We start from the raw sequence: 26,805 nt of genomic DNA, 5'->3' as shown, positions 1-26,805 counted from the left end.
TAGGAAAAAAAAATCTCAATTAAAAAATTGAGTCTTCAGTATATTGATAGTAACAGAAGTTATAAAAGAGGATGGGATTACTAATTAATAGAGAGATGCAAATAAAAACTTCAGTGAGGTACCACCTCACACCAGTCAAAAGAGCCATCATCCGAAAGTCTACAAACAACAGGGCTTCCCTGGTCCAGTGGTTAAGACTGTGTGCTCCCAATGCAGGGGCTCAAATTCAATCCCTGGTCAAGGAACTAGATCCCACATGCTGCAGCTGAAGATCTGCATGCCACAACTAAGACCTCATGCAGCCAGATAAATAAAAAAAATTTTTTAAGTCTACAAATAACAAATATTGGAGAGGGTGTAGAGAAAAAGGAATCCTCCCACACTATTGGTGGGAATTATAAGTTGGTGCATCCACTATGGAAAATAGTATGAAGGTTCCTCAGGAAACTAAAAACAGAATCACCATATGATCCAGCAGTCCCACGCCTGGGCATAAACACAGACTGAATTATGATTCAAAAAGATATATGCACCCCCTATGCTCACAGTATTACTGTTCACAGTAGCCAAGCCATGGAAACCACCTCAATGTCCATCAGCAGAGGAGCGGATAGAGAAGATGTGGTGCATAGGTACCATGGTGTACTGCCCAGTCATACATGGACAAAAGAATGCCTTTCGCAGCGTCCTGGATACAGCTAGAGATTATCATACTAAGTGAACTAAGTCAGAAAGAGAAAGACAAACACCATGCAGTGTCACTTATATGTGAAATCTAAAATATGACGCAAACAAACCTATCTACAAAACAGAAACAGAATCACAGACGTAGAGAATAGACTTGCGGTGGCCAAGGGGGAGGGGAGGGGGGAGAATGGTGGACCAAGAGTTTGGGGTTCGTAGATGCAAACTATTACATTTAGATTGGAAAACCAACGAGGTCCTGCTGTATAGCACAAGGAACTGTATCCAGTCTCCTGGGATAAACTGTAGAGAAAAGGAATGTATATATGTGTTTACCTGAGTCACTTTGCTATACAGCAGAAATTAGCACAAGATTGTAAGTCAACTATATTTCAATTTAATTAATTAAAAAATAAACAGGGATACAATTACTCATGAAACATAGACTAAAAAATGGATAAAAACAGAAGCCTAGCAAACCAGCAGCTGCTGCTGCTGCTGCTGCTGCTGCTGCCACCACCAAGTCGCTTCAGTCGTGTCCGACTCTGTGCAACCCCATAGACAGCAGCCCACCAGGCTCCCCCGTCCCTGGGATTCTCCAGGCAAGAACACTGGGGTGAGTTGCCATTTCCTTCCCCAATGCATGAAAGTGAAAGTGAAGTCGCTCAGTCATGCCCGACTCTTAGCGACCCCATGGACTACAGCCCACAGGCTCCTCCATCTGTGGGATTTTCCAGGCAAGAGTACTGGAGTGGGGTGCCATTGCCTTCTCCAAGAAAACTAGCAGAGAAACTCTTAACGAATAAGAGTGGTAGGAGGAGAAGCAGGGCAGATGACGACATGGAATCCCACAAAAGTTCACAGAAGAGGATGTGGTCTTCATTGTCAATTAAGCAAGGAAATCAAGTAACTCAGCAGTGGCCACAGGGCTGGAAAAGGTCAGTTTTCATTCCAATCCCAAAGTAACACAGGACCAAAGTCCACTCACTCTAGAAATCAATTGGTTATTGGTGACTTTTTCTGGACTAGTTTCACAAGAAAAGTAAAGCAGATGCTTTTCACAAGAGATGGAAGAGTGTCTGTTGCATGAGGAATAGGAGACACAAGTAGACATTACTCTTTTTAGAAGTTTGGATGTAACCTAGAGGAAAACATGTATTCAGAAAGAGACATATCTTTTGTTTTTTTATTGAAATATAGTTGATTTGCAATATATTAGTTTCAGATGTACCGCATAATGAGTCAGTATTTTTGTAGATTATACTTCATTATAAGATATTACGAGATAATGGCTATAATTCACTGTGCTATACAATATACCCTTGTTGCTTATCTATTTTATACATAGTAGTCTGTATCTGCTAATCCCATACTCCCTAGTTTGTCCCTCCACTTCCTTCTCCCCTTTGGTAACCACAAGCTTTTTCCTATATCTGTGAAGTCTGCTTCTGCTTTACATATATATTAATTTGTATCATTTTTAGGTTCCATGTATAAGTGATATCATATACTATTTGTCTTTCTCTGATTTATTTCACTAAGTATAATATTCTCTAGGTCCATCTACATTGCTGCAAATATCAGAATTTCATTCTTTTATGGTTGAGTAATATTCCATTATGTGTGTGTGTGTGTGTGTGTGTGTGTATTATATATGTGTGTGTGGGTATATACATATATATACCACATCTTCTTTATCTGTTCATCTGTTGATGGGCACTTAGGTGCCTCCAGGTCTTGCCTGTTGTAAATAGTGCTACTATGAGCATTCATTGAATCACAAAGAAAACAAAGGAATTCCAGAAGACCATCCACTTCTGCTTCTTTGACTATGCTAAAGCCTTTTTGTGGATCACAACAAACTGTGGAAAAATCTTAAAGAGATGGGAATACCTAACCACCTTACCTGCCTCCTGAAAAACCTGTTTGCAAGTCAAGAAGCTACAATTAGAACTGGACATGGAACAACAGACTGGTTCAAAATTGGGAAAGGCGTACATCAAGGCTGTATATTGTCACCCTGCTTATTTAACTTATATACAGAGTGAAAGTGAAAAGGAAAGTGAAGTCGTTCAGTCGTGCCTGACTCTTTGTAACCCCATGGATAGTAGCCTGCACCAAGCTCCTCTGTCCATGGGATTTTCAAGGCAAGAGTACTGGAGTGGGTTGCCATTTCCTTCTCCAGGGAATCTTCCCAACCCAGCGATCAAACCCAGGTCTCTCACATTGTAGACAGATGCTTTACCATCTGAGCCACCAGGGAAGTCCATATATACAGAGTACATCATGTGAAATGCCAGGCTGGATGAATCACAAGCTAGAATCAAGATTGTCAGGAGAAATATCAACAACCTCAGTTAAGAAGATGATAACATTCTAATGGCAGAAAGAAAAGAGGAGCTAAAGAGCCTCTTGATGAGGGTAAAAAAGGAGAGTGAAAAAGCTGGCTTAAAACTCAACATCCAGAAAAACTAAGATCGTGGCATCTGATCCCATCACTTCATGGTGGTAGATAGAAGGGAGAAAAGTGGAAGCAGTGATAGATCTTACTTTCTTGGGCTCCAAAATCACTGTGACTACAGCCATGAAATTAAGACGCTTGCTCCTCGGAAGGAAAGCTATGACAAACCTAGAAAGTGTATTAAAAAGCAGAGACATCACTTTGCCAACAAAGGTCTGTATAGTCAAAGCTATGGTTTTTCCAGTAGTCATGTATGAATGTGAGGTGAGATTTGGACCATAAAGAAGACTGAGCATCAAAAAGTCAATGCTTTCAAATGGTGATGTTGGAGAAGACTCTTGACAGTCCCTTGGACTGCAAGGAGCTCAAACCAGTCAATCAGGAAGGAAATTAACCGTGAATATTCATTGGAAGGACTGATGCTGAAGCTTCAGTACTTTGACCACCTGATGGGAAGAGCCAACTCACTGGAAAAAACCCTCATCCCTCATGCTGGGAAAGATTGAAGACAAAAGGAGAAGGGGACAGTAGAGGATGAGATGGTTAGATAGCATTACCAACTCAGTGGACATGAATTTGAGCAAACTCAGGGAGATAGTGAAGGACAGGGGAGCCTGGCGTGCTACAGTCCATGGGGTTGCAAGGAGTCAGACACAACTCAGCAACTGAACAACAACATGAACATTGGGGTGCATGTATTATCTTTTTCAGTAGTGTTTTTGTTTTTTCTGGATATATATCCAGGAATGGAATTGCTGGATTATATGGTAGTTTTTGTTTAGTTTTTTGAGGAACTTCCACACTCCTTACCATAATGGCTGTACTAGTTTATATTCCCACCAACAGCATACACGTGTTCCCTTTTCTCCACACCCTCACCAGTGTTTATCTGTACACTTTTTCATAGCCATTCTGACAGGTGTGAGGTGATATCTCATTGTGGTTTTCACTTGCATTTCTCTAATAATTGGCAATGTTGAGTATCTTTTCATGTGCCTATCAGCCATCTGTATGTCTTCTTTGGTGAATTATCTATTCAGGTCTTCTGCCATTTTTAATGAAGTTTTTTGAGTTTTTTTATATTGGGTTTCATTTTTTCATATTATGTATTTGAGGTGTTAGCCCATTGTAGATCGCATCATTTGTAAATATTTTCCTGCATTCAGTAGATTATCTTTTTGTTTTGTCAGTAGTTTCCTTTACTGTCCAAAAGCTTTTAAGTTTAATTAGATCCAGTTTATTTAGTTTTGCTTTTATTTCTTTTGCCTTAGGAGGCAGATCCAGAAGACATATTGCTATAACTTATGTCAAAGAATGTTCTGCCTGTGTTCTCTTCTGGGAGTTCCATGGTTTCGGGTTTTACACTTATATCTTTAAACCATTTTGAGTTTATTTTTGTATATGATGTGAAGGAATGTTCTAATCTAGAAAGATATATATATATTTTAAGAGCAACTTTATAGAATTATAATGAACATACTTTTTTTTCCCAGAATAATGCTTTTATTATTTTAAAAAATTTAATTCTTTATGGGAAAGTTCAAACATATATGAGTGGAAATAATTATATGATAAACTTTGATGTACTTATCACATAGCCAATCAATTCATAGCCAGTCTTTTTTCATCTGTATCCCCAACTCCCTTCCATCTTACCCATATCCTTTTGAAACAAATCTCAGATACCATATCATTTCATCAATAAATATTTCAGGATGCATCTAACTGAGGTCTTAAAAAATAACAATTTATACCTAAAAATGAACAATAATTATTTACTATCATAAAATTTATAATCAATATTTAAATTTCTGACCATACCACAACTTTTAAAAATGTTTATTTCTTTGGATGAACATACTTTAAATTGCACATATTTAAAGTGCATAATTTGGGAGTTTGGCATATATATATACACCTGTGAAACTATCACCATAATCAAGATAATAAACATATCCATCATCCCCAAAAGTAGAAAAATATATATTTGGATAAACTGACAAGAAGGTAGTAGTGGGAAGAGAAATTTATTTTAAAGGAGAGAAGATAATAGAGCCAAACCAAAGGAGCAAGTGGAATCTAAATATTTACCTCAGTTATTCATTCAAAGGCCTTTTTTTTTTTCTTTCTCCTTTTTCCTGGTATATCCTGTATTACCACTTAAGTTGTAATTTTTTAACTAAATGATGTCAAAATAAATGATAGATTTCTTTAAAACACAGTATCAGTTACAGAAAAACAGTGTAGCTGTAGAATTTGATTGGGACTATACACTGTGAGCCCTCAGATTTTCCCACCACGTCATATGTATCTTTGTATCTTTATATATCAACACCTTAAAACCTCTAAATTGTGTGTCTTCTCTTGCAGCCCAATTAAAGGATATTGCCTATGGCACCAAGCAGTACAAATTTAAGCCAGAAATCATGCCGGATGACTCAGTTGATGAATTTGATGAAACCATTCACTTAGAACGAGGGGAAAATCTATTTGAAATCCATATCAACAAAGTAACCTTTTCTTCCGAAGTTTTACAGGCATCTGGGGATAAAGAGCCTGTCACCTTCTGTACCTACGCTTTCTATGATTTTGAACTACAGACAACTCCCATAGTACGGGGCCTTCACCCAGAATATAACTTTACTTCTCAATACCTCGTTCATGTTAATGACTTATTCTTACAATACATTCAGAAAAATACTGTCACTCTTGAGGTCCATCAAGCTTACAGCACAGATTATGAAACAATCGCAGCTTGTCAGTTGAGATTCCATGAAATTCTAGAAAAAAGTGGTCGAATATTTTGCACAGCAAGTTTGGTTGGTGAGTACAGTCTTACAGACTTTGGCTGTTTGAATCCCTGATTGGTTTCTATATTAATAAGGCATTTCATATTAGTATCTTCTCTCACAGATTCAAGGTGCCTTTAGGGTAAGGACAGTGTTCTCTGATTCAGCTGCCCACTGTCGATTGCACTCTTAAATGTCATTGATAATGTCAGTACAATGGCTATTAATTTTTTAAAGCTTCTTAGTACAAATGTTTATTTACCATGTTGATATCTGTTTGATTAAACATTAATTATAGTATGTTGATCAAATATTTTTTAAAGAGCATATCATTATCACTGTTACTGAGCACTGGGAATACCTTCTAGAGGGGAAGATGGGCTGTAAAACTATACACCTATCCTTAGATATGAAAGATGATCGGAGCAAGAGGCTAAAGAGAGAGATGGAAGGTTGCTTGTTGAGATAAGGACTTCCCTACAGGATGACACTGATAGAGAGACCTGAATAAAGGTCCGTATCAGCCATGGGGCAGCTAAGCCCATGCAACTAGAGAGCGTGTGTGCTGCACCTAGGACCCACGGCCAAATAAATACTTTTAGAAACATTTTTTAACAAGAAAGCTGCATGTCAGCACCCAGGGGAAGATTGTTTCAGGCAGAGGGAACAGCAAGCACAAAGGCCTGAGGGAAAAACAAACCCGACGATCGGAGGAACATCGAGGCGGCCTGTGACTAGAGCAGAGATGACGGTAAAGCAGTAGGCAGGGATCCGATCATGCTGTAGAGCTTTGTGGGCCATGTTTGGACTTTTTTTTTCCTCTGACGGATGCAAGTCATTGGATAGTTTTGAGAAGGTGAGTTATGAGATCACACGTAGGTTTTTTTTGTGTTTTGTTTGTTTGTTTGGCTGTGCTGGGTCTTCATTGCTGCACACTGGCTTTCTCTAGTTGCAGCAAGTTGGGGCTACTCTGTAGTTGCAGGCAGCTTTTCTTGCTGCGGAGCACAGGCTCACAGGCTTCAGTAATTACAGCACTCGGGCTCAGTAGTTGCAGCTCACAACCTCAATAGTTATGATACTTGGGCTTAGTTGCTCCACAGCATATGGAATCTTCCCAGAGAAGGGATCAAATCCATGTCCTATGCATTGGCAGGTGGATTCTTATCCACCACACCACCAGGGAAGTCCAACACACATAGATATTGGAAGAACCATGCTAGGTGCTGTGGCAGGAATAGTCTATACAGGCCAAGAGGGGAAATAGACCATTTTCAGGTGATTGCATTAATCTGTGGAAAGAGGATGGTGGCTTGGATTAAGATAATGGTAATGAAAGTAGTGATAAGACATAGTCATATTCAGTGTAGGTTAACTCTTCTTTAAAAACTTGTTCATCAGCTGAATGTAGAGAAACAAGAGAAACAGGCAAGGTAAGAATTTTGGTGTGAACAGCTAGAAGAATGATGAAGCCATTTGTTGAAATAGGTTGGGGAGAGGAACAGATTTGAGGAAGAAAACTTAAGAATAGTGTGTGAACAAATTGACCTGCCTATTAGACAGCCAAGTGGAAATGTCACATGAGCAGTTGGATATAATAGTCTGATGATCAGGGATAGAAATATAAAAGTGGGATTCATTAGCATACAGAATATATTTTAAGCCTTAGATCCAGATAATTTCACAGAGTAACTGTACATAAAGAAGAGAAAGGGACCAAAGATTGAGCGTTGGGAAACTAAAATTTAGCATTCAAGAGGAAGAGGAAGAGCCACCAAAAGGCAACTAAGGAGTCACCGGTGAAGAGGGAGATAAACCAAGAGTATAAACCAAGAGAGAAACCAAGTATAACCAAGAGATAAACCAAGAGATCCTAGAGGCCAAACAAAGAAGCCTTCTCAAGAAAGAAAGAAGGTGACTTAGGTTCTAGGGAGGGGTTTTATTTTATTGATTGCTTAGATAATATATTCACATGGTTTCAAAAAATCCTGCCCTCAAAAACTTAGTGTCATAGAGAAGTAAACTGGTGAAGTGACAGTTACCAAAGCAGTCAGTGCCCTAGTGGGGACATAGTCCTCAGTCCTGCAAAGGAAGCAGGAAGCTCTCCAGTCTCCTGGGAGCCATAGAGGAAGTCGTCACAGAGGAAGAGAGATAAAGAGCCGCAGAGTTGTGAGAAGGACTGAAGATGTGCAGGGCAGACATGCAAGGGTATATTACGTACAGTATAGATTTGGCAGTAGGTATGTGTTGGAATATGAAGTGAAGTGGGCCTTAGAAAGCATCACTATGAACAAACCTAGTGGAGGTGATGGAATTCCAGCTGAGCTAATTCAAATCCTGAAAGATGATGCTGTAAAAGTGCTACACTCAACATGCCAGCAAATTTGGAAAACTCAGCAGTGGCCACAGGACTGGAAAAGGTCAGTTTTCATTCCAGTCCCAAAGACAGGCAATGCCAAAGAATGCTCAAACTACCGCATAATAAAGTATGGTATCTTCTAAAACATTAAAAGGGTTTCATGGGGACTCCCTGAAGGTCAGGAAACAACAGTTAGAACTGGACATGGAACAACAGACTGGTTCCAAATAGGAAAAGGAGTACGTCAAGGCTGTATATTGTCACCCTGCTTATTTAACTTATATGCAGAGTACATCATGAGAAACACTGGACTGGAAGAAGCGCAAGCTGGAATCAAGATTGCCGGGAGAAATATCAATAACCTCAGATATGCAGATGACACCACCCTTCTGGCAGAAAGTGAAGAGGAACTGAAAAGCCTCTTGATGAAAATGAAAGTGGAGAGTGAAAAAGTTGGCTTAAAGGTTAAAGCTCAACATTCAGAAAATGAAGATCATGGCATCCGGTCCCATCACTTCATGGGAAATAGATGGGGAAATAGTGGAAACAGTGTCAGACTTTATTTTTTTGGGCTCCAAAATCACTGCAGATGGTGATTGCAGCCATGAAATTAAAAGACGCTTACTCCTTGGAAGAAAAGTTATGACCAACCGTACTTTGCCGACTAAGGTCCATCTAGTCAAGGCTATGGTTTTTCCTGTGGTCATGTATGGATGTGAGAGTTGGACTGTGAAGAAGGCAGAGCACCAAAGAATTGATGCTTTTGAACTGTGGTGTTGAAGAAGACTCTTGAGAGTCCCTTGGACTGCAAGGAGATCCAACCAGTCCATTTTGAAGATCAGCCCTGGGATTTCTTTGGCAGGAATGATGCTAAAGCTGAAACTCCAGTACTTTGGCCACCTCATGGGAAGAGTTGACTCATTGGAAAAGACTCTGATGCTGGGAGGGATTGGGGGCAGGAGGAGAAGGGGACGACCGAGGATGAGATGGCTGGATGGCATCACAGACTCAATGGACGTGAGTCTGAGTGAACTCCGGGAGTTGGTGATGCACAGGGAGGCCTGGCGTGCTGCGATTCATGGGGTCAAGAGTCGGACATGACTGAGTGACTGAACTGAACTGAACTGATGGTGTTTTCCCCTGTACTTATGGTACAGTAGAAAAATTAGGAAGGTGCCAAAGATTTCTTGAAATTTGAAGTATAATGTGGATATCACATTCATAGTTTTGAGGTTTCATATTGTATGTATCAGACTACATTGAGTGCAGCTTGTTTAAAAAAAATAGCATCAGAAAAAAATCTTTTTTCATGTTAGAAGGATTGAAATAGTGTGAATTAGACTACCTCAAACATAGTTTTTTAATAATATTTAATACACAGTGAAACTCATACTAGCAGAAGTAATTTATTCTCTTTTTCTCTGTTATTTGCCAGTCACACACCATGTGTGCAAGTCATATATTATTTTATTCAGTATAAAATTTATAGTTTTAATGCCTAATACCATTGATGTTTGTTTTACTGGTATATATTTTGATTTATGGGGCCACTTTAACAGTGAGTTATGTATCGGTTTGTAGGAACTAAAGGAGACATCTCCAATTTTGGCACAGTGGAATACTGGTTCCGATTAAGAGTTCCCATGGATCAAGCGATTCGGCTTTATCGAGAACGGGCAAAGGCTTTGGGATACATAACATCAAATTTTAAGGGGCCAGAGCAAATACAATGGGTAAGCTTGTTTGACTTTACAACCCTTTTATGACACAGAAATTTTATAGTATTTCTTTATATTACCATGCTTTAAACTGAAATCACTTTCTTTCACAGCCATCAAGTGGCGCTTTTTTTAAACTTTTTATGTCAAAATAATCATAGACTTAACAGGAAGTAGCAAAAATGTACAGAGGTCCCATGTAGCTTTCACCCTGCTTCTCCCAGTTGTAATATTTTATGTAACTACAGTATAGTATCAAAGCCAGGAAATTGACATTGGTACAGTACTATTAACTAGGCGAGTACTGTTAACTAGGCTACAGATTTTATTCAGATTTTCTAAGTTTTTACATGCACTTATGTGTGTGTGCGTGTACACTGTTATTTGTGTATGTGTGTGTGTGTATGTTTATGTAGGAAGAAGCAGAGTTCAGTGCAGTTTTATCATTTGTATATAATGTATCAACCACCACAATCAAGATACAGAATTGATCTGTCACCCCAAAGGAACTCCCTTGTGCTATTCAGGACACTTTTGAAAAATAGAATTGCAATGCTAATATTACACATCAGGTGTAACTTTCATTACAATTTCTGCTGTTAAGGAAATGAATAGCTGTTCTTGGAGTTTCAGTTATTCTTTTTTTCCAACCGTTTCCAACTTCTTCCAAGCTGTTTCAGGAACCTGTAGCTTTCTGAAATGCAAAGTAGAATATAAAATGAATATTCTTTTACTGAGAATTAGAGGTTTAAAAGCAACTCCTCAGAGTAGCATTTTCCAAACTGTGTTTCATGAAGTCTTAACAGTCTTATTTCCAGAAGAATTCCATGATCCAATAAATGCAGAAAAGACTAAATTGAGCAAAGTTAAATAAGACCCTTGACTTTAGGGCTTCTTTTGAGATTTGAGTATAACTCGAATCTCAAGAGGAAGCATGAAGTATACACTTAAGTAACAAAGGGATAGAATATAGTAGAAATATTTTGGAATGTCTAGTCAAGGCACAATTCTCTTTTTTCACTTGGAACTGCCCTCTCTTCCAGTCCATGGGGCTGGGCCCCCAGTGGCCAGCTTTACATTTGATGATCCTGCTCTCTCCCACTCCACCCAATTATAATTAATGATTTAGTAATAGCCACCTGCCTCCAACTGAGCCAATCAGATTCTGCTTTCTGAGATCAAGAGAGAGTAAGACTCTCCATGGCTGAAATGTGGGAAGCTGGGAGCTATAGGGCAGCCATCTGCCACCATGTTAAACTGCAAAGGAAAGAAAATGTATTTAGAAAGAGAATAATGAGCAAGCATACAGAGAAAAATGAAGAACTAGATGAAGAGTAAATTCCTATAGTTTTCCAGTCCCATTCCCTTCCTAAGACACAACCACATTTCTGCTACACAGTTCTGTGAGATAGCCCTATAGCCTTATATTAAAGGCTTCCAAGGTGGAGCAGTGGTAAAGAAGCCACCTGCCCATGCAGCAGATGTTAGAGATGTGGATTCAGTCCCTGGGTCCGGAAGATCCCCTGGAGAAGGAAATGGCAACCCACTCCAGTATTCTTCCCAGGAAAATTTCATGGACAGAGGTGCCTGGCGGGCTATAGTCCATGGGGTTGCAAAAGAATCAGACATGACTGAGTGACTATGCATGCTCTTATATTAAAGTCTCTTTTCATTGTATTTGCTTGGTGAAATCAGTTTTTATAGCTTTCAATTAAAAGAACCATCATAATATAACATTGATTCCCAAACTTAAAGAATGGCACCCATGTCCCAGCGATCATCTTTCTGGATTAATGTTCTTCAGAGTACACCTTGGGAAATGCCATTATGAAAAAGGGAATTAGAAATAGTGAAACCACATGGTTTATTAATTTTTGTAATTTGAAGAGTTTTAGACTTCCAGTTTATGATTTGAATGAGCCATTTAGTGGTGGAACTTCAGCTGTTGTGGGTAGGGTTGAGGGGAGAAGCAGAAGGGGTACTTTGTAAATCATTCCACTCAGTCCCTCTATAGCCAGATGCAAAGTAGCCCTGGGAAAGCAGTACTGTGATTCCCTTCTCAGATTGGCACCCCACTCCAGTACTCTTGCCTGGAAAATCCCATGGGCAGAGGAGCCTGGTAGGCTGCAGTCCATGGGGTCGCTAAGAGTCAGACCCGACTGAGCCACTTCCCTTTCACTTTCATGCACTGGAGAAGGAAATGGCCACCCACACCAGTGTTCTTGCCTGGAGAATCCCAGGGACAGGGGAGCCTGGTAGGCTACCGTCTATGGGGTCGCACAGAGTTGGACACGACTGAAGTGACTTAGCATACCACCAGATGTCTCCACTAAGGAGATTATGACTTCAGTTCTGTTTTCTTTCTCTTATAAGCTTCTCTAGGATCAAAAGTTCCAGATGTTCAACCCAGATTCAAAAATACAGTGAAAGAGAGATCCCTGCATGGGAGGTGGAGAGTTCTCTGACACTGCAACACTGCATTGTTGTCCCAGATCACATCGGCTACGAAAGGCTTAGCATTTCGTCAAGGCAGTTGTTCGCTAGAGTACTTGTGCACCAATTGCCTGAGTAATAGTTCCATAGAGGGCCATAGAGTAGCTTCCAACTCTGCCTGATAACTCCCTTTGCTCATCTGTCTTCTGAAAAGTCCCTCCAATCCAAGATTTTACCCCTCCAAAGTTTTATCTCTCACTCTGTTCCCTTGTTGCTTAGCCTCAGGTATCTGCATCCCCAAATCCCATTGGTTCAGGATGAGGGCCAACCCAAATATAACAAAATTGTCTGTCTGAGTGGGTACCATCAAGTTCATTAGTTCTCACTTAAGAATGAGATATGATCAGAATAACTGGAATAGTTGAAGGATTAGCTCTTAATAAAATTGTAAACTAGGGAACATTTATCTTTGAACCTATCTGCTCACTTTACTTGTTAAGCATTAAATAGAATTAAAAAACATCAGACTGTTTTCTTGGCTTTATTAATTTTTGTTTGTTTTAACAGCAATCTCTACATGTATGTTCACCCTTTTATAGTTGCTGCTAACAGCATCTGTACACAGGTTCTAGAGAATATGGTTTTGAGTAAGTGTCAAGAGTCTTTTACTGAGAAATTCACTATGAAGTGAAAATCTGCAGTCTTTTGGTCCTTTTACAAAATTATTGTGTTTGGGGGTTGGCAGCTGCTGTTTACTTTTCATTGTATTACTACTGTAATATAAATATGTATGTTTTTCCAGTTAAGTCATCAAGCACCCAAAACTGCTCAGCTCAGTTCTACTGATTCCACAGATGGCAACTTAAATGAACTTCATATTACAATAAGATGTTGCAACCACCTGCAGTCCCGAGCAAGCCATCTTCAGCCACACCCATATGTTGTGTACAAGTTTTTTGATTTTGCAGACCATGACACAGCCATCATTCCCAGTAGCAATGATCCACAGTTTGATGATCACATGTGTTTCCCAGTGCCAATGAATATGGATTTGGATCGATACCTTAAGTCAGAGTCTCTGAGTTTTTATGTATTTGATGATAGTGATACCCAGGAGAATATTTACATAGGAAAAGTCAATGTGCCTCTGATTTCATTGGCACATGACAGATGTATTTCAGGTAAGCCTATTTCTTGAATCCATGAAATTGTTTAAAAAAAGAAAACCTAAATTATTCCTCAGTGTTATTGATATGTTCTATTTGTAACTAATCTTTCTAGCCTTCTAAGATAATCTTAAAGTTTGGACCCACAATATTATATTTTTGTAGTTATTTTCTTAATAGTTATTCTAAGAATTACAATATGCACCTCAACGTGACACAATGCACTTAAACTTAATGCTAATAACTTTCACTGAAATTTAGAAAAATCTACCCCAATATAATTCCATTCCCTCCCCCTTCCTTTGTGATACTGTTGTCATATATGTGTGTATATATATGTATATATATACATGGTATACCTATATGTGTTATAAACCCCAAAGTACAATGTTAGTTATTGCTTTATATAACTTTATGGCCTATAAGAGAAGGGAGAATATATGTTATTATAGGAGACTTTTATATTAACTTATGTATTTAGCATCTCTGGTATTTATGTCTTCATTTGGGTGTGAGTTACTGTCTGGTATCAATTTCTTACTCCAAATAGCTCTATTTCCTCTCCATCTTTTGTGTTATTATTTCATGTATTTTTTATCTTTATATATTATAAATCCTCAAGATAATAATTTTATAATTATGCAGTTGTTTTTTTAATCAGTTAAGAAATGAGGGAAAACCGTATTTATACTTTTTCTAATTACCTATGTAATTACCTTTATTCACCTCTGTTTCTTCATATTGATATGAGTTACCATCTGGTATAACTTCCTATTAGCCTGAAGAAATTCTTCTAATTTGTCTTGTGAGTCAGGTCTGCTGGCAGTGAATTCACTTAAGCATTGTTATCTGGCAATGTCTTTATATGTAGCTTTTATTTTCTGAAGGATAGTCTTGCTGGATATCATATTCTTGTCAGGTTTAGTTTATTTAAGCACTTTGAGTATATTGGACAGTTGATTCTGGCTTTCATTGTTTCTAATGAGAAATCATCTGTTAATCTTTTTATGATTCCCTAATACATAATACAATTTTCAAGATTTTCTTTCTTTTTTGTGGGGGGTGGGGAGGGCGTTCAACAATTCCACTCTGATATGTTTAGTTGCGGATCCCTTTGTGCTTTTTCTACTTATAATTTGTTGAGCTTCTTTATGTATAGAGTACTGTTAGGTGTCAGATTTGGGGAGTTTTCTGCCCTTATTTCTTCAGTTATTTTTTTCTGCCCTTTCTTCCACTTCTTAGGTTCCTGTTACACATATGTTCATATGTTTAATGGTGTCCTACAAATCTCTGAGGCTTTGTTCATTTTTCTTCATTTTTTCTTTTCAGCTTGGATAATCACTATTGATTAGTCTTCAAGTTCATTGACTCTTCTGCCAGTTCATATCTCCTACTAAACCCCTCTATTGAATTTTTTCATTTCAGTAATTATACTTTTCAACTCCAGAACTCCTTTTTAGTTCTCTCTGTTTTTATTGAGATATGGTTGATGTATAATATGTTACAAGTATACAACATAGTGATTTGTCATTTTAAGGGTTATACTCCATTTATAGTTGTAAAATATTAGCTATATTCCATATTTTATACTATATGCTAGTTCTCTCTTCTGTCATTTCTCTCTCTTTATTATGTTCTCTGTTTTATAATTCATTGTCATCACACTTTCCTTTAATTCTTTAAAGATGGGTTTTTTTTAGCTCTTTGAATGTATTTACAATAGCTGTTTTTAGGTCTTTGTCTGCCAAGTCTAACATCTGGATGCCCCGAGAAAGCATCTCTGGGTGACATTCTATCTGTGTATGTAGCACATTCTCCTTCCTGTTTCTTTGTGTATCTCATGAATTTTATGTGGTTTTTTGTTTTTGCTGTTGTTTAAATTTAGGCATTTAGGACACTGTAGATTCTAACCCTCCACAGGGTTTCTGTTGCTGTTATTGTTTGTTTGGTGACTTGGCCTGTAGCAGTTCTGTAGGTTTGTTTCCCTTGCTATAGCCACTGATATCTCTGCTAAGTTTTTGTTTTCATTTTAAGCCTGAACATAGTTTAGTGATCAGCCTATGGTTGTTGAAAGTTGTGTTCAAACACCTTGAGCTGTCAGGCTCCCAGCCTTTGCCTATGGGTCAATGTATGGCTGAGGTAATGCGTTCAGTGTTTAGATAGTTGCTAAGTCATGTCCAACTCTTTGTGACCCCGTGACCTGCAGCATGCCAGGCTTCCCTGTCCTTCACCATCTCCCAGAGTTTGCTCAAACTCATGTCCATTGAGTGGCCAAATATTGGAGCTTCAGCTTCAACATCAGTCCTTTCAGTGAATATTCAGGGTTGATTTCCTTTAGGATTGACTGGTTTGATCTCCTAGTTGTCCAAGGGACTCTCAACAGTCTTCTCCAGCACCACAGTTCAAAAGCATCAATTCTTCTGTGCTCAGCCTTCTTTATGGTCCAACTCTCACATCTGTACCGGACTACTAGAAAAACTATAGCTTTGACTATATGGACCTTTGTTGGCAAAGTGATGTCTCTGCTTTTTAATATACTGTCTAGGTTTATCAGGTAGCTCTCATAGCTTAGTCAATAAAGAATCTGCCTGCAGTGCAGGAGGCCCAGGTTCAATTCCTAGTTGGGAAAATCCCCTGGAGAAGGAAATGGCAACCCACCCCAGTATTCTTGCCTGGAGAATCCATGGACAGAGGAGCCTGGCAGGCTGCAGTCCACAGGGTCGTGAGAGTTGGACACAACTTAGCGACTAAACCACTAGGTTCATCATAGCTTTTCTTCCAAGGAGCAAGTGTCTTTTAATTTTGTGACCACAGTCATCATCTGCAGTGATAAGTCTGTCATTGTTTCCATTTTTTCCCCATCTATTTGCCAAGTAGCTTACTAGAGCCTTTTCTGACTCCTATTGTTCTTACTGAGGTTTAGTAGATTTTCTTGAACAAGTGCTTCTTAATTTGTTGTATACCTTTGATCAATTTCTGGAGTTCCTAAATGAACTTTTTTGACCATTTTATGTGGTGTTATCATTGCTTTTTGTGGAAAATATTTACTGATCTCTTCACTCAGCCATTCTGTAAGTCTCACCTGTGCCTATAATAGAAGTTTCTCACCTCCCTATATTCCACCTGTATCCTTTTTTTCTACTTAAAGTCTAGAGTTGTTGTTTAGTTTTTCCTAGCCAGCCATTAGAAGCCATTGAAAACCAAGTAAAGGATACCCCTAAACAAAAGTTATGCTTGAAATAAATATAGGTTTGTTTTTTTCAAGTCAGAGATTTTATATTGAAAACTCTAGTAGAAGGATTAAAATGTGTGATTCAGTATTACATATTCAGCTAGGTGATACTTTATGTTTTGGATGGTTTGTTTATTTTATAGACATTTTTTGCTGTGCTACTGTTAATTTGGAATGATTTAACAGATCCCAGTAAAATGTATTTAAAATTATAATAGAATAATGTAGTAATATAAGGACTCCTTAGGATATATACATTATTATGTATTATATATAAATTTTGAAGTTTTAATGTATTTTTCTACAGAGACACAAGAATATCAAGTCAGAAATGAAGGTTCTTATTTGAGCTATAACCCAGATAATATCTTAGAAGAAGGCTAAAAATTCTGAAGAATCTCTGGATTTAATTTCAATGAATTAAAATATTTATAAGCCAATTTTCTCCTCTTTGAATAGGTATTATCTGTGAAGTCTTAACTTTTAAAAGCAGTCTGCTTGAGAAATGAACCTGTCATAGATCCTTTTGTCTTATTTTATTCTCTTAAGCCATTTGAGTTGTGAGTAAAAGCTAAACTTACTTGTAAAGTTGTGGGTAGTTTCTTTTTTCTGTTCTTTAATTCTTATGGTAATAAAACTTCCCTCTAGCATTAATTACAATTATTTTTGTAATTTGACAGGCATATTTGAGTTAACAGATCATAAAAAGCACCCTGCCGGAACCATTCATGTTATATTGAAATGGAAATTTGCTTACCTTCCACCAAGTGGCTCTATAACAACTGAAGGCTTAGGAAATTTCATACACAAAGAAGAGTCAGAAGCTGTTCAGAGACTACCTCCAACATCCCCTGTTAGTGCACGAATTGTAGTGAGTAGCAGTGACTTTGAATTTCCTGTAAAATTATTATTATTCCTACATTATTATTATTATTCCTTAATAAATAGCCACATAAAAGAGAAAAAAATCTGAAAAGTATGTTCATTATACTCAGTTTGACATATTGGTTTATCTTAGGCACCAACACCTAAACCAAGACGTTTAACAACTAAAGATAAGAAGGTATCTTTTATGGATATCACACCACATCAGCATTATGTAAGTAGTAAACATTCAGAACACTGCTTCCCCCACCCCACCGCATAACAAATATTTGAAATAAATGAATAGTATACCCTACCTGATTAAAGGGAAACAGATATAAAACACTTCTTCCTGTAAAATGCTACCTTTGTAATTGGCACTGTGTGTAAACGTTAAACGATCTTACTCTTGATCTGAATCTTCCGTTGGCCCCATGTCTCTCTCAAGATACTGCCCCCAGTCTTCTTTCCCCATTTACCATAAAGCAAAACAGAACAAAACTCTTCAAAAAGTTGTCTTAATTCTGTCTCCCTTTCCTCAAATTGTTCCTTGCTCACACTAGTAAAACTTTTCCTCATTAAAACCACTTTGGTAAGGTCACAGTGACTGTCACTTTGCTACATCCAGTGATCAATTCCCTGTCCCTTTCTTAATCTCCCAGCAGCTTTTGACACAGTGGAATACTTGCTCCTTTCCCTCTTGGCCTCTGGAATACCATGCCTTCCTAGTTTTCCTCCAGCTTAACTTACTCTTCTCATTCACCTGGAGCGTATCTCTAAATGCTCAAGTTCCTCAGCAGTCAAGCTTCAGACCTAGACCCCTTCTCTTCTCAGTCTGCACCTAGGTGAAAGAGACCTTATCCAAAAAAACAAAACAGGTGAACAAACATAACAACACAAAGGCATAGTCATAGATCGTCACAGAAACAAAGAACAAATGCGGTTGCTAGAGGGGTTGAGGGAAAGGAAAAATAGGCAAAAGAGATGAGATACAGACCCCCAGTTGTAAAATGGATGGGTCATGGATATGAAATGTACAATATAGGGAACACAGTTACTGTATCTTTGTATGCTGACTCAGCCTAATCACTGCACTTGTTGCAGTGATCATTTTGAAATGTAGAGAAACATCAGATCACTGTGTATTTTAACAGAAAACTAATACAGTGTTATAGGTCAGTTATACTTCAAAACCACATACATGCACTACCATGTGTTCAATGGATAGCCAGTGGGAATCAGCTCTATGGGCACCAGGTGTTCAACCTGGTGCTCTGTGAAAACCATGAGGAGGTACGATGGGGCAGGGGTTCGGGGGGAGGTTCAGGATGGAGGGGACACGTGTGCTTGTGGCTGATTCACACTGTTGTATGGCAGAAGCCAACACAATATTATAAAGCAATTATCCTCCAATTAAAAATAAATTTTAAAAAGCTCATAGAAAAAGAGATCAGATTTCTGGTTACCAGAAGCAGGGGATGGGGAAGGGAAAATTGGATGAATGTGGTCAAAAGTACAAACTTCCAGTTGTAAAGTAAATAAGTATTAGGGATGTAATGTCCAACATGATAAATATAATTAATACTGCTATAAGTTATATATGAAAGTTGTTAAGAGAGTAAATGCCCAGTGTGTGTGTATGTGTGTGTGAAAAAGTCTTAGGATGATTTAGGATTTAACAAAAAATAGAAAATAACATATACGCACATTTTCACATTAATATAAGGAGACCTCTACTCTTCCTGAAGATAGGAAGGAAATTTTGCCAGAAGTGGAACATATACCAGGAAGAGAAATTGATATGCCAACTGTTTCACATATTCCTGAGGTATGTGTTTACATTAAAATTATCTTGAAAGGTTTCTTTTTTAAATACTTTGTCATGATCATTGGGACTTCCCTGGTGGTCCAGTGGTTAAGAATCCCCCTGCCAATACAGGGGATACAGGTTCAATCCCTAGTCCAGGAACTAAGATCCCACATGCTGCAGGGCAACTGAGATCGTGAGCCTCAACTTCTGAAGCCTGCACTCTGTGGAGCCTGTGGTCTGCAATAAGAGAAGCCACCGCAACCAGAAGCCTGCACACCACAACTATAGAGTAGCCTCCACTTGCCACTACTAGAGAAGGCCCACGTGCAGCGACAGAGAGCCCCATGTGCCGCAATGAAGACCCAATGCAGCCAAAAACGAAAAAAAAAAATTTAAGAAATCATATCACTGATCGTATTCTATATGACTTCCTTGGAATAGAAAGGTCCAACATATTACCAGTGTAATAGTTATAATTATGCAGACATTAGTAGGTAGTAAATATACATGCAAATTAAAGTACAATGTAAAATTCATTTTGAGATTAATGCTTTTTGATATTTAGTTTGTAATCAGGTTTTAATTTATCTGCATATTTTCATTTGTGCAGCTTAAGTGATTATTTTCTCATGAATATAAAGTGCATGCCAGTATATTTACTTGCTTTATTATCATTCAAGGGCTTCAGCAAGAATGCTATAAATGTGATATAAGCAATAATACATCACTGTGCTTTTGCTTCTTCAGATTCCTCAGGAAAGCAGTGTAGATAAGGTAAAAGAGAATACTGAGAAAACGCAGGAAGGAAAGGACAACGATGTGTCTTTACTGTCTGAGGGTCAGCTTGCAGAACGAAGTTTGATTTCTTCCGAAGATGAAACAGAAATAACTGAAGAACTGGAACCAGAAGGTGACTTCCTTTTTTAAATTACCATTATTTCCCTGACTGCTTTGTTTCATCTGTTCACGCCTCATAGAACATCTTCATTTAATCATGAGTCTACTTCATGATAGCTGTTTCTTGACAGAAATGATGGGATGTAATTCAGTCTCGTCAGGTGTGGTCAGGTGGAATTGTTGCATATCTTCTTATTTCAAACTCAGAGCACCACAATGGAATGCAAGTATTGTTGCTGACCATGTTCCAAATATATATTTTAAATGACTTTATATTCTTTTTGGGTTCAGTACTATTATCTGGGTTATTCTAGAGGACTTGATTTTTTTTAAATGAAGAAAGAAAAGCAACTTACATACAATATGATTTCACTTATATAAACATCTAGAAAAGGCAAACTAATCTATTGTGACAGAAAGCATTTAAGTGGTTCCCTAGGGAAGGATGAATGGAAATAGAAAGATGCAGGAGGAAAAACTTTACAGGGGGCATGAGGAAATATTGGGGGTGATAGACATGTTCACTATCTTAATTATGGTGATGGTTTCATAGAATTATATATTTGTCAAAATACATGTTTCTAAAATGTAAATACAAATTTTGCACACAAATTTATGTGGTTTATTATATGTCAACTTTACTGCAATAAAAACTAAAACTTCTAAAAATATTTTTAAATAGTAGGAATAACTTTATTTTTTACACAATAGTTTCGGTTAGGCTATTGGAAAACATGATTATCATGTTCTTTAAAAATTTTTTATTTTAATTTTATACTTGAACAAGCAGTATTTTTATTCTCTTTTCTCTCTTATAAAATGTAGTTCAGTTCAGTCGCTCAGTCTTGTCTGACTCTTTCCGACCCCATGGACTGCAGCACACCAGGCTTCCCCGTCCTTCACCATCTCCTGGAGCTTGTTCAAACTCATGTCCATCAGGTTGATGATGCCATCCAACCCTCTCATCCTCTGTTGTCCCTTTCTCCTCCTGCCTTCAGTCTTTCCCAGCATCAGGATCTTTTCCAATGAATCAGTACTAAAATGTAATGTAAATCTAATTATCTTCAGTGCTAAAAAAATTCAGACATGATTATCATATTTTTCTTTTATGGTTATCCTTGTAATGTATGCTTTTTTCTCTCCACTTCACAGGGTACAAATGTAATTGGTTTAACAGATTTAAACCAATAAAATTTTATTTCTTAACAGATGAAGAAGACAGATCAGCTTCTGACAGTGATGAGTGTATTATTCCAGGTTCTATCTCCAAGAATATCAAACAGGTCAGTAACCTGATATCAACCAAAAATGTTCTGAAATAAAGCTGCTTTTCATTCATAGTTTGTCAGTCTCCATATATGAAAATCTTAAGGAAGAATATTTCTGGAAAAAATTTTATGTGTTATCATAATCTTATCCAAGTAATTATCTAGTATAAGAAAATTTTATTTATACTTTCATTAGATAATGGGCCATAACATTTAAGTGTTAGTTTTGCTTACATGTTTTAGAGTACCTAACATCTGTAGCTTCAGTAGTTGCTTGTTCAAATCAGTTGACTTCTCTGACTCCTTCACAGAACCATTATACAAAGATATATTAAATCAAATCTGAACTTTAAAGAATTTCCAAAATGTGAGAGTGCCTTTAAAACGATAGTAAGTTACATATGTAAATTCATAGACTGTTCATATCTAAATATGTCACTGATAAACTGTTAAAGTTATTTCATTCTACCCAAAAATTAAACTTTCTTAGAAGGTAATTTCATATACATATACTTTGCTTGTTTTGTAGCACATTGCTGAAAAGTAGTATATATATAAATCGAAGTTTTGAAAAAAAGTTATACTTTAATTTACATAGGAAGTATCCCACTTACCAGAGCATTTTTCATTGTCGGGGAGAAAAAATGTTTTATAAAGTAAATGTAAGTAAAGTGGTAGCTTTTTTATTCATCCAAGTTAATTTTCCTGAAATGATTAATTGTATTCCTTTAATTTTTTTAGAATTTCCCCTTTAAAAAAATAAAAGAAAAAATAGAATTTCTACTTTATTGTTTTAAGGATTGCAATACTTATTTCAACTCTTAAAATCTCATATTTTTAGCTTAATCTCTCTGCTGAACAAACTCATAGAACAAAACATTTCAGATGTCACAGGTGCCTCCATAAAATAGAGAAACCCATTGTTTCTGTGATTGAGAAATACAAACATATGATTGATAAATACTTCATCTGTCCAAAGTTTTATTATCGTTATATGATTGTTAATTATCATAACATCATTTAATGTATAGCGTACTGATAATGGAATTCTCCAGTATTCTTGCCTGGAGAATTTCATGGACAGAGGAGCCTGGCGGGCTACAGTCCATGGGGCCACAAAGAGTCAAACATGACTGAGGCAGTAGCACTTTCACTTCCACCCACATTAGGGTTTCCCAGGGGGCGCAGTGATTAAGAATATGCCTGCCAGTGCAAGAGACATGGGTTCCACTCCTGGATCAGAAGATCCTCTGCAGTAGGGAATGGCCACCTGCTCCAGTATGCTTGCCTGCAAAATGCCATGGACAGAGGAGCCTGGCAGGGGTCCATGGGCTCTCAGAGTTGGACACGACTGAGCACACACTCATGCGCCCATGTTAAGGAGTATAATCCGCCTGACTCAGTCTGCCAGCTCAGATGTTAAATCTTGTCCAGAGACACCTTAACAGACTTACCCAGAATAATGTTTGACCAAACATTTGTATACCTCATGGCCCAGTCAACTTGACATATAAAGTTAACCATCACATCATTTTACTAAGAACACTCCATTTAAGAGTAGTAAGCCTGCAAGTTTGATTCAGATATTTCTTTCTCACATTCTTCACATTTCTTTCTCAGTAGTTCTGCAAGACTCTGCTTACTTTCATCATGATTTTTGGATATGTTACATGGTTTAGCCTTTGAACATAAAAGTATGATATACTGAATCAGTCCTAGGGCCTAAGGGACTAGTACCAAAGGATTTACTTCTCTAGCAGATTTACAGACAGCACTCATCTGTCTTATTATAACTCAGTGATTCCCAGGGATTCACCATCTGCAATTTGTAATCACGTCTCCCTAAGGGAGTAAATAGAGCATTCTGGGCCTGCCCTCAGGAAACATTATACTAATTGGGAAGATGTGTTCATGAAAAGTCAACTATTAAATCATCAGTTAAATTACAATCTAAAACAATCAGGAGACAGTATCACCAGTGATTAGTAGATATTTGAACTAAAGAATAAAGCTGTTCAGGGCCCATCTCCCTCATTTTCCAAATAAGTAAACTGAGACCTTGAAATAAGATGACTTGCTGATAGTCATGCCACTAATTAAGGAAGTTCAGAGGAAGGGGAAATTTAGAGTGATTTTTCAATAGACTTCACTAAGGATATGCCCATAGTCTGCTCACCCACCCTCTTTCTTGTGAATTTGGGGTCTGCTTTTTCTCATTTTAAGATGATTTTTTTCTGCTTCACTTGCCCAAAGATAGCCCCACAAAATGCCCAAGACCAAAGAGAAAGATCTGATAGCTACGTCTAGCCTCTGGATTGGATCCATGTTTATCAGTTGTGGTCCTTTGACCCATTCAACTGTAGCCAGTCACATAGTGAAAGGCAGTGTCCACTTTGACTGTAACATCTCAAATATGGGGATACATGGCAGCAAGCACAAAGTCACGTGCATGCTAGTGCTGGCAGGGGATGCACAGTATGTTTCGGAAATAAGAATGCACTAACTAGAGCAACCTTTCTGCAGAACAGGATAGAAGGTTTCAGATGGAGAAGACTAAATACTTTGGATTTTATCTAGGAGATACTAGGGAGACATTGCAACAGTTAACTTTATTTTCTAAACATTGTATTCATCATCTAAAAGTCAGTTTCAAAGAATGGGGAAATGTTATCTAAAATTTTATCATCTCAGACCAGAGATTTTCAACCCCGGGGCAGTTTTGCCACACAAGGGATTCATTTTGGCAACGTCTGGAGGTATTTTTGGTTGTCACCCTGGGAGGGACTACTACTGGCATCTAGTGGATAGAAGTCAGGGTTGCTGCTTAACATGCTACAAAGCACAGGCCCCACAACAAAGACCTGTCTGGCCCAAAATGTCAGTAGTGCTGAGGTTGAGAAATCCTTTATTAGATTTTTCAGCGGAATCATGTATATATTGATAGCACTGTTAGCATCTCATTGCAATTGTACAGTGCTCTTAACTAAGAATAAAGAATTTAATTTAACAAAGAAGTTTAATGAAAGAGCTATTCCTCTAAAATAGTCAACTAATTCTAATGTACACATATATTTTTCCTTTGGAGTAAATTGCATTTTTTCCTTATTACTTCCAGAAAAGTAATTTGTGTTACTTTGCTACAGCCTAATACAGCCTTCACTATCAAAATGTGACTTCCTATGATGATTTTGATGCCATCTCAGAAGTGTGAATTATTGTTTCAAGCAACCAGCTGTTCTAAGCAATGCTTTATGCCTTGGTAGCCATTAATTAAGTTCCCATGTGGTTTTTCAAATTCTACGTTTAGTAGAAGGTACTGACCAGTACCTTATGTTAATAGGTGAAATTTAGTTTTATTAAATCATATTAACAAATACAGTAAAATAGTATAACATCTGTGAACACAGGAACAAAACACAGGAGATCATCATAATGGTGAAATACAGCATTTTCTAGTGATTGTACCAATTTTTCTGTGTGCTTCTTTTGCAAATCATTTAATACCAGTCATGGAACTTTTTTCTTTATAAAGAGTGCAAAAGTGGTACAAAGAACTGAATACATTTCACTCAGATTCATCAGTTGTTAATGTTTGTTACCCTCGTTTTAATCATTTCTATTCTCCTATATACATTTATATGTATGTATGCATTATATACATATATTCGTACATACATAATTGTAGTGAATCATTTGATAGTTACAGAAATCATGCCCCTTTATCCCTAAATATTTCAGAATAATAATACAATACTATTATCTAATCTACAATTCTTAGTAAAATTTTGCGGTTGTCCCTGTATTATATAGCAAGTTATTAACCTGGTCCAGGATCAAATCTAGATCACACATTGCATTTAGTTGTCATGCCCCTTTGTCCTCCTTCAATCCTTAATGGCTCAGCCTTCCATTGAGTTAGTCTTTCATAACATTGACTTTTTCTAAGAATGCAGGCCATTTATGTTATAAAATGTCCTTCAATTTGAATTTGTGTGATTTCTCCCCTTATTGAATTCAACTTATTTGTTTGGGTAGGAATCCTACAGAAGCAATGCTGTGTCCTTTTCAGTGCATGAAACCAGGAGACACAGAATGTCATTTTGTCCCACTGCTGATACTGACTTTTTAAGTGTAAAAGCTTTTGTGGCTCCTTAATTTCTTCTTTCATCTCCTCTTTAAGAACTGCTTCAGATAGAAATCTCAGGACACTATTATAATAGCTTCCTTTGGAAGGTAAGGTATTACTGAATGGCTAATATGTAATATCTCCTTTAGTTCTCACAACTGTTCTTCATTCATTAGCATCTGCTGTGTGTCATACAAGAAGCAATCCATGGCTTCCAAAAATTTACAGTGTAGGGGAAGTACAGTTATAGTGCAGAGGTCAGTGCTGGGAGACTGGGATGCACAACTGCTCTGAGAACATTCAAGAAGGGTGCCTAACTCAGCACGAGGGACGCTCATCAGGGATAGCTTCCTAGAGTCAGTGAAGCCTGAGCCAACTGTGGAAGATGATTAATAAGAGTTAGTGAAAGCAAAGGAGAGCCATTATAGCCCAAAGGAATAAAAAGCGTGAGACTGAGAGACTGCAGAGACCATGGCTTATTCTCAGAGTCAGAATGGTTTTAGGATGGGCCAAGCCTAGGGCACACGGAGGGAGCCCCAGGAGATGCTGAAACGATAGGCCTGTACAGAGCGTTGAGGCCTCTGTATATCAGCTGAGGAAGCTGAAGTCTGTCCTGAAGTTCTATGAGCAGCCAGTGAAGATTTTTAAGGGAGGAGGATGATCGCTCACTCATTAAACAGGTGGAGTCAGTAAGCATTTACTGTATCCCCAGCCTTGTTCTAGGGACTGGGAATTTAGCAGTAAGAGAAATAAGTCTCTTGCTTTGGGGGAGCTTACACTCTTACATCACATTTTAAAAGATCTTGTTATCAATAGGACAAAGAATAGAAGCACAGAGATTAGTTAAAAGGTAATTAACCCTACTCTGTGGTTATCTCCACTGTGTAGAAATGTTTTAAATTGCCTTTACCTATAGCTATAATGTCACCAAATTGAGACTAAAAGTAGTGTCCTAGATAAAAATCATTTATGCCAATTACACTCTGAATTTCAGTCCTGGC

At 37.7% G+C, this 26,805-nt stretch overlaps 1 protein-coding gene across 3 annotated transcripts in view; it reads left to right on the top strand.

The window, feature by feature from the left end:
• The window catches only part of RPGRIP1L (RPGRIP1 like), a 100,552-nt gene that overhangs the window by 43,413 nt on the left and 30,334 nt on the right, over positions 1 to 26,805 (top strand). For 2 of the 3 annotated variants that reach the window (XM_013971050.2, XM_005691981.3), the window contains exons 15-22: positions 5,516 to 5,968; positions 9,872 to 10,023; positions 13,244 to 13,622; positions 17,520 to 17,710; positions 17,858 to 17,938; positions 19,430 to 19,531; positions 20,261 to 20,423; positions 21,620 to 21,693. In XM_013971050.2, the coding sequence (XP_013826504.2) occupies positions 5,516 to 5,968; positions 9,872 to 10,023; positions 13,244 to 13,622; positions 17,520 to 17,710; positions 17,858 to 17,938; positions 19,430 to 19,531; positions 20,261 to 20,423; positions 21,620 to 21,693 (1,595 nt within the window). The remainder of the gene's footprint in view (positions 1 to 5,515; positions 5,969 to 9,871; positions 10,024 to 13,243; positions 13,623 to 17,519; positions 17,711 to 17,857; positions 17,939 to 19,429; positions 19,532 to 20,260; positions 20,424 to 21,619; positions 21,694 to 26,805) is intronic. The other variant, XM_013971052.2, reaches the window with a different exon arrangement.

The sequence above is a fragment of the Capra hircus genome, chromosome 18 (genome assembly GCF_001704415.2).
Source record: "Capra hircus breed San Clemente chromosome 18, ASM170441v1, whole genome shotgun sequence".
Lineage (NCBI taxonomy): Eukaryota > Metazoa > Chordata > Mammalia > Artiodactyla > Bovidae > Capra > Capra hircus.
Note: the sequence above shows the minus strand (reverse complement) of the source record. Positions and strands in the feature narration are given on the sequence as shown.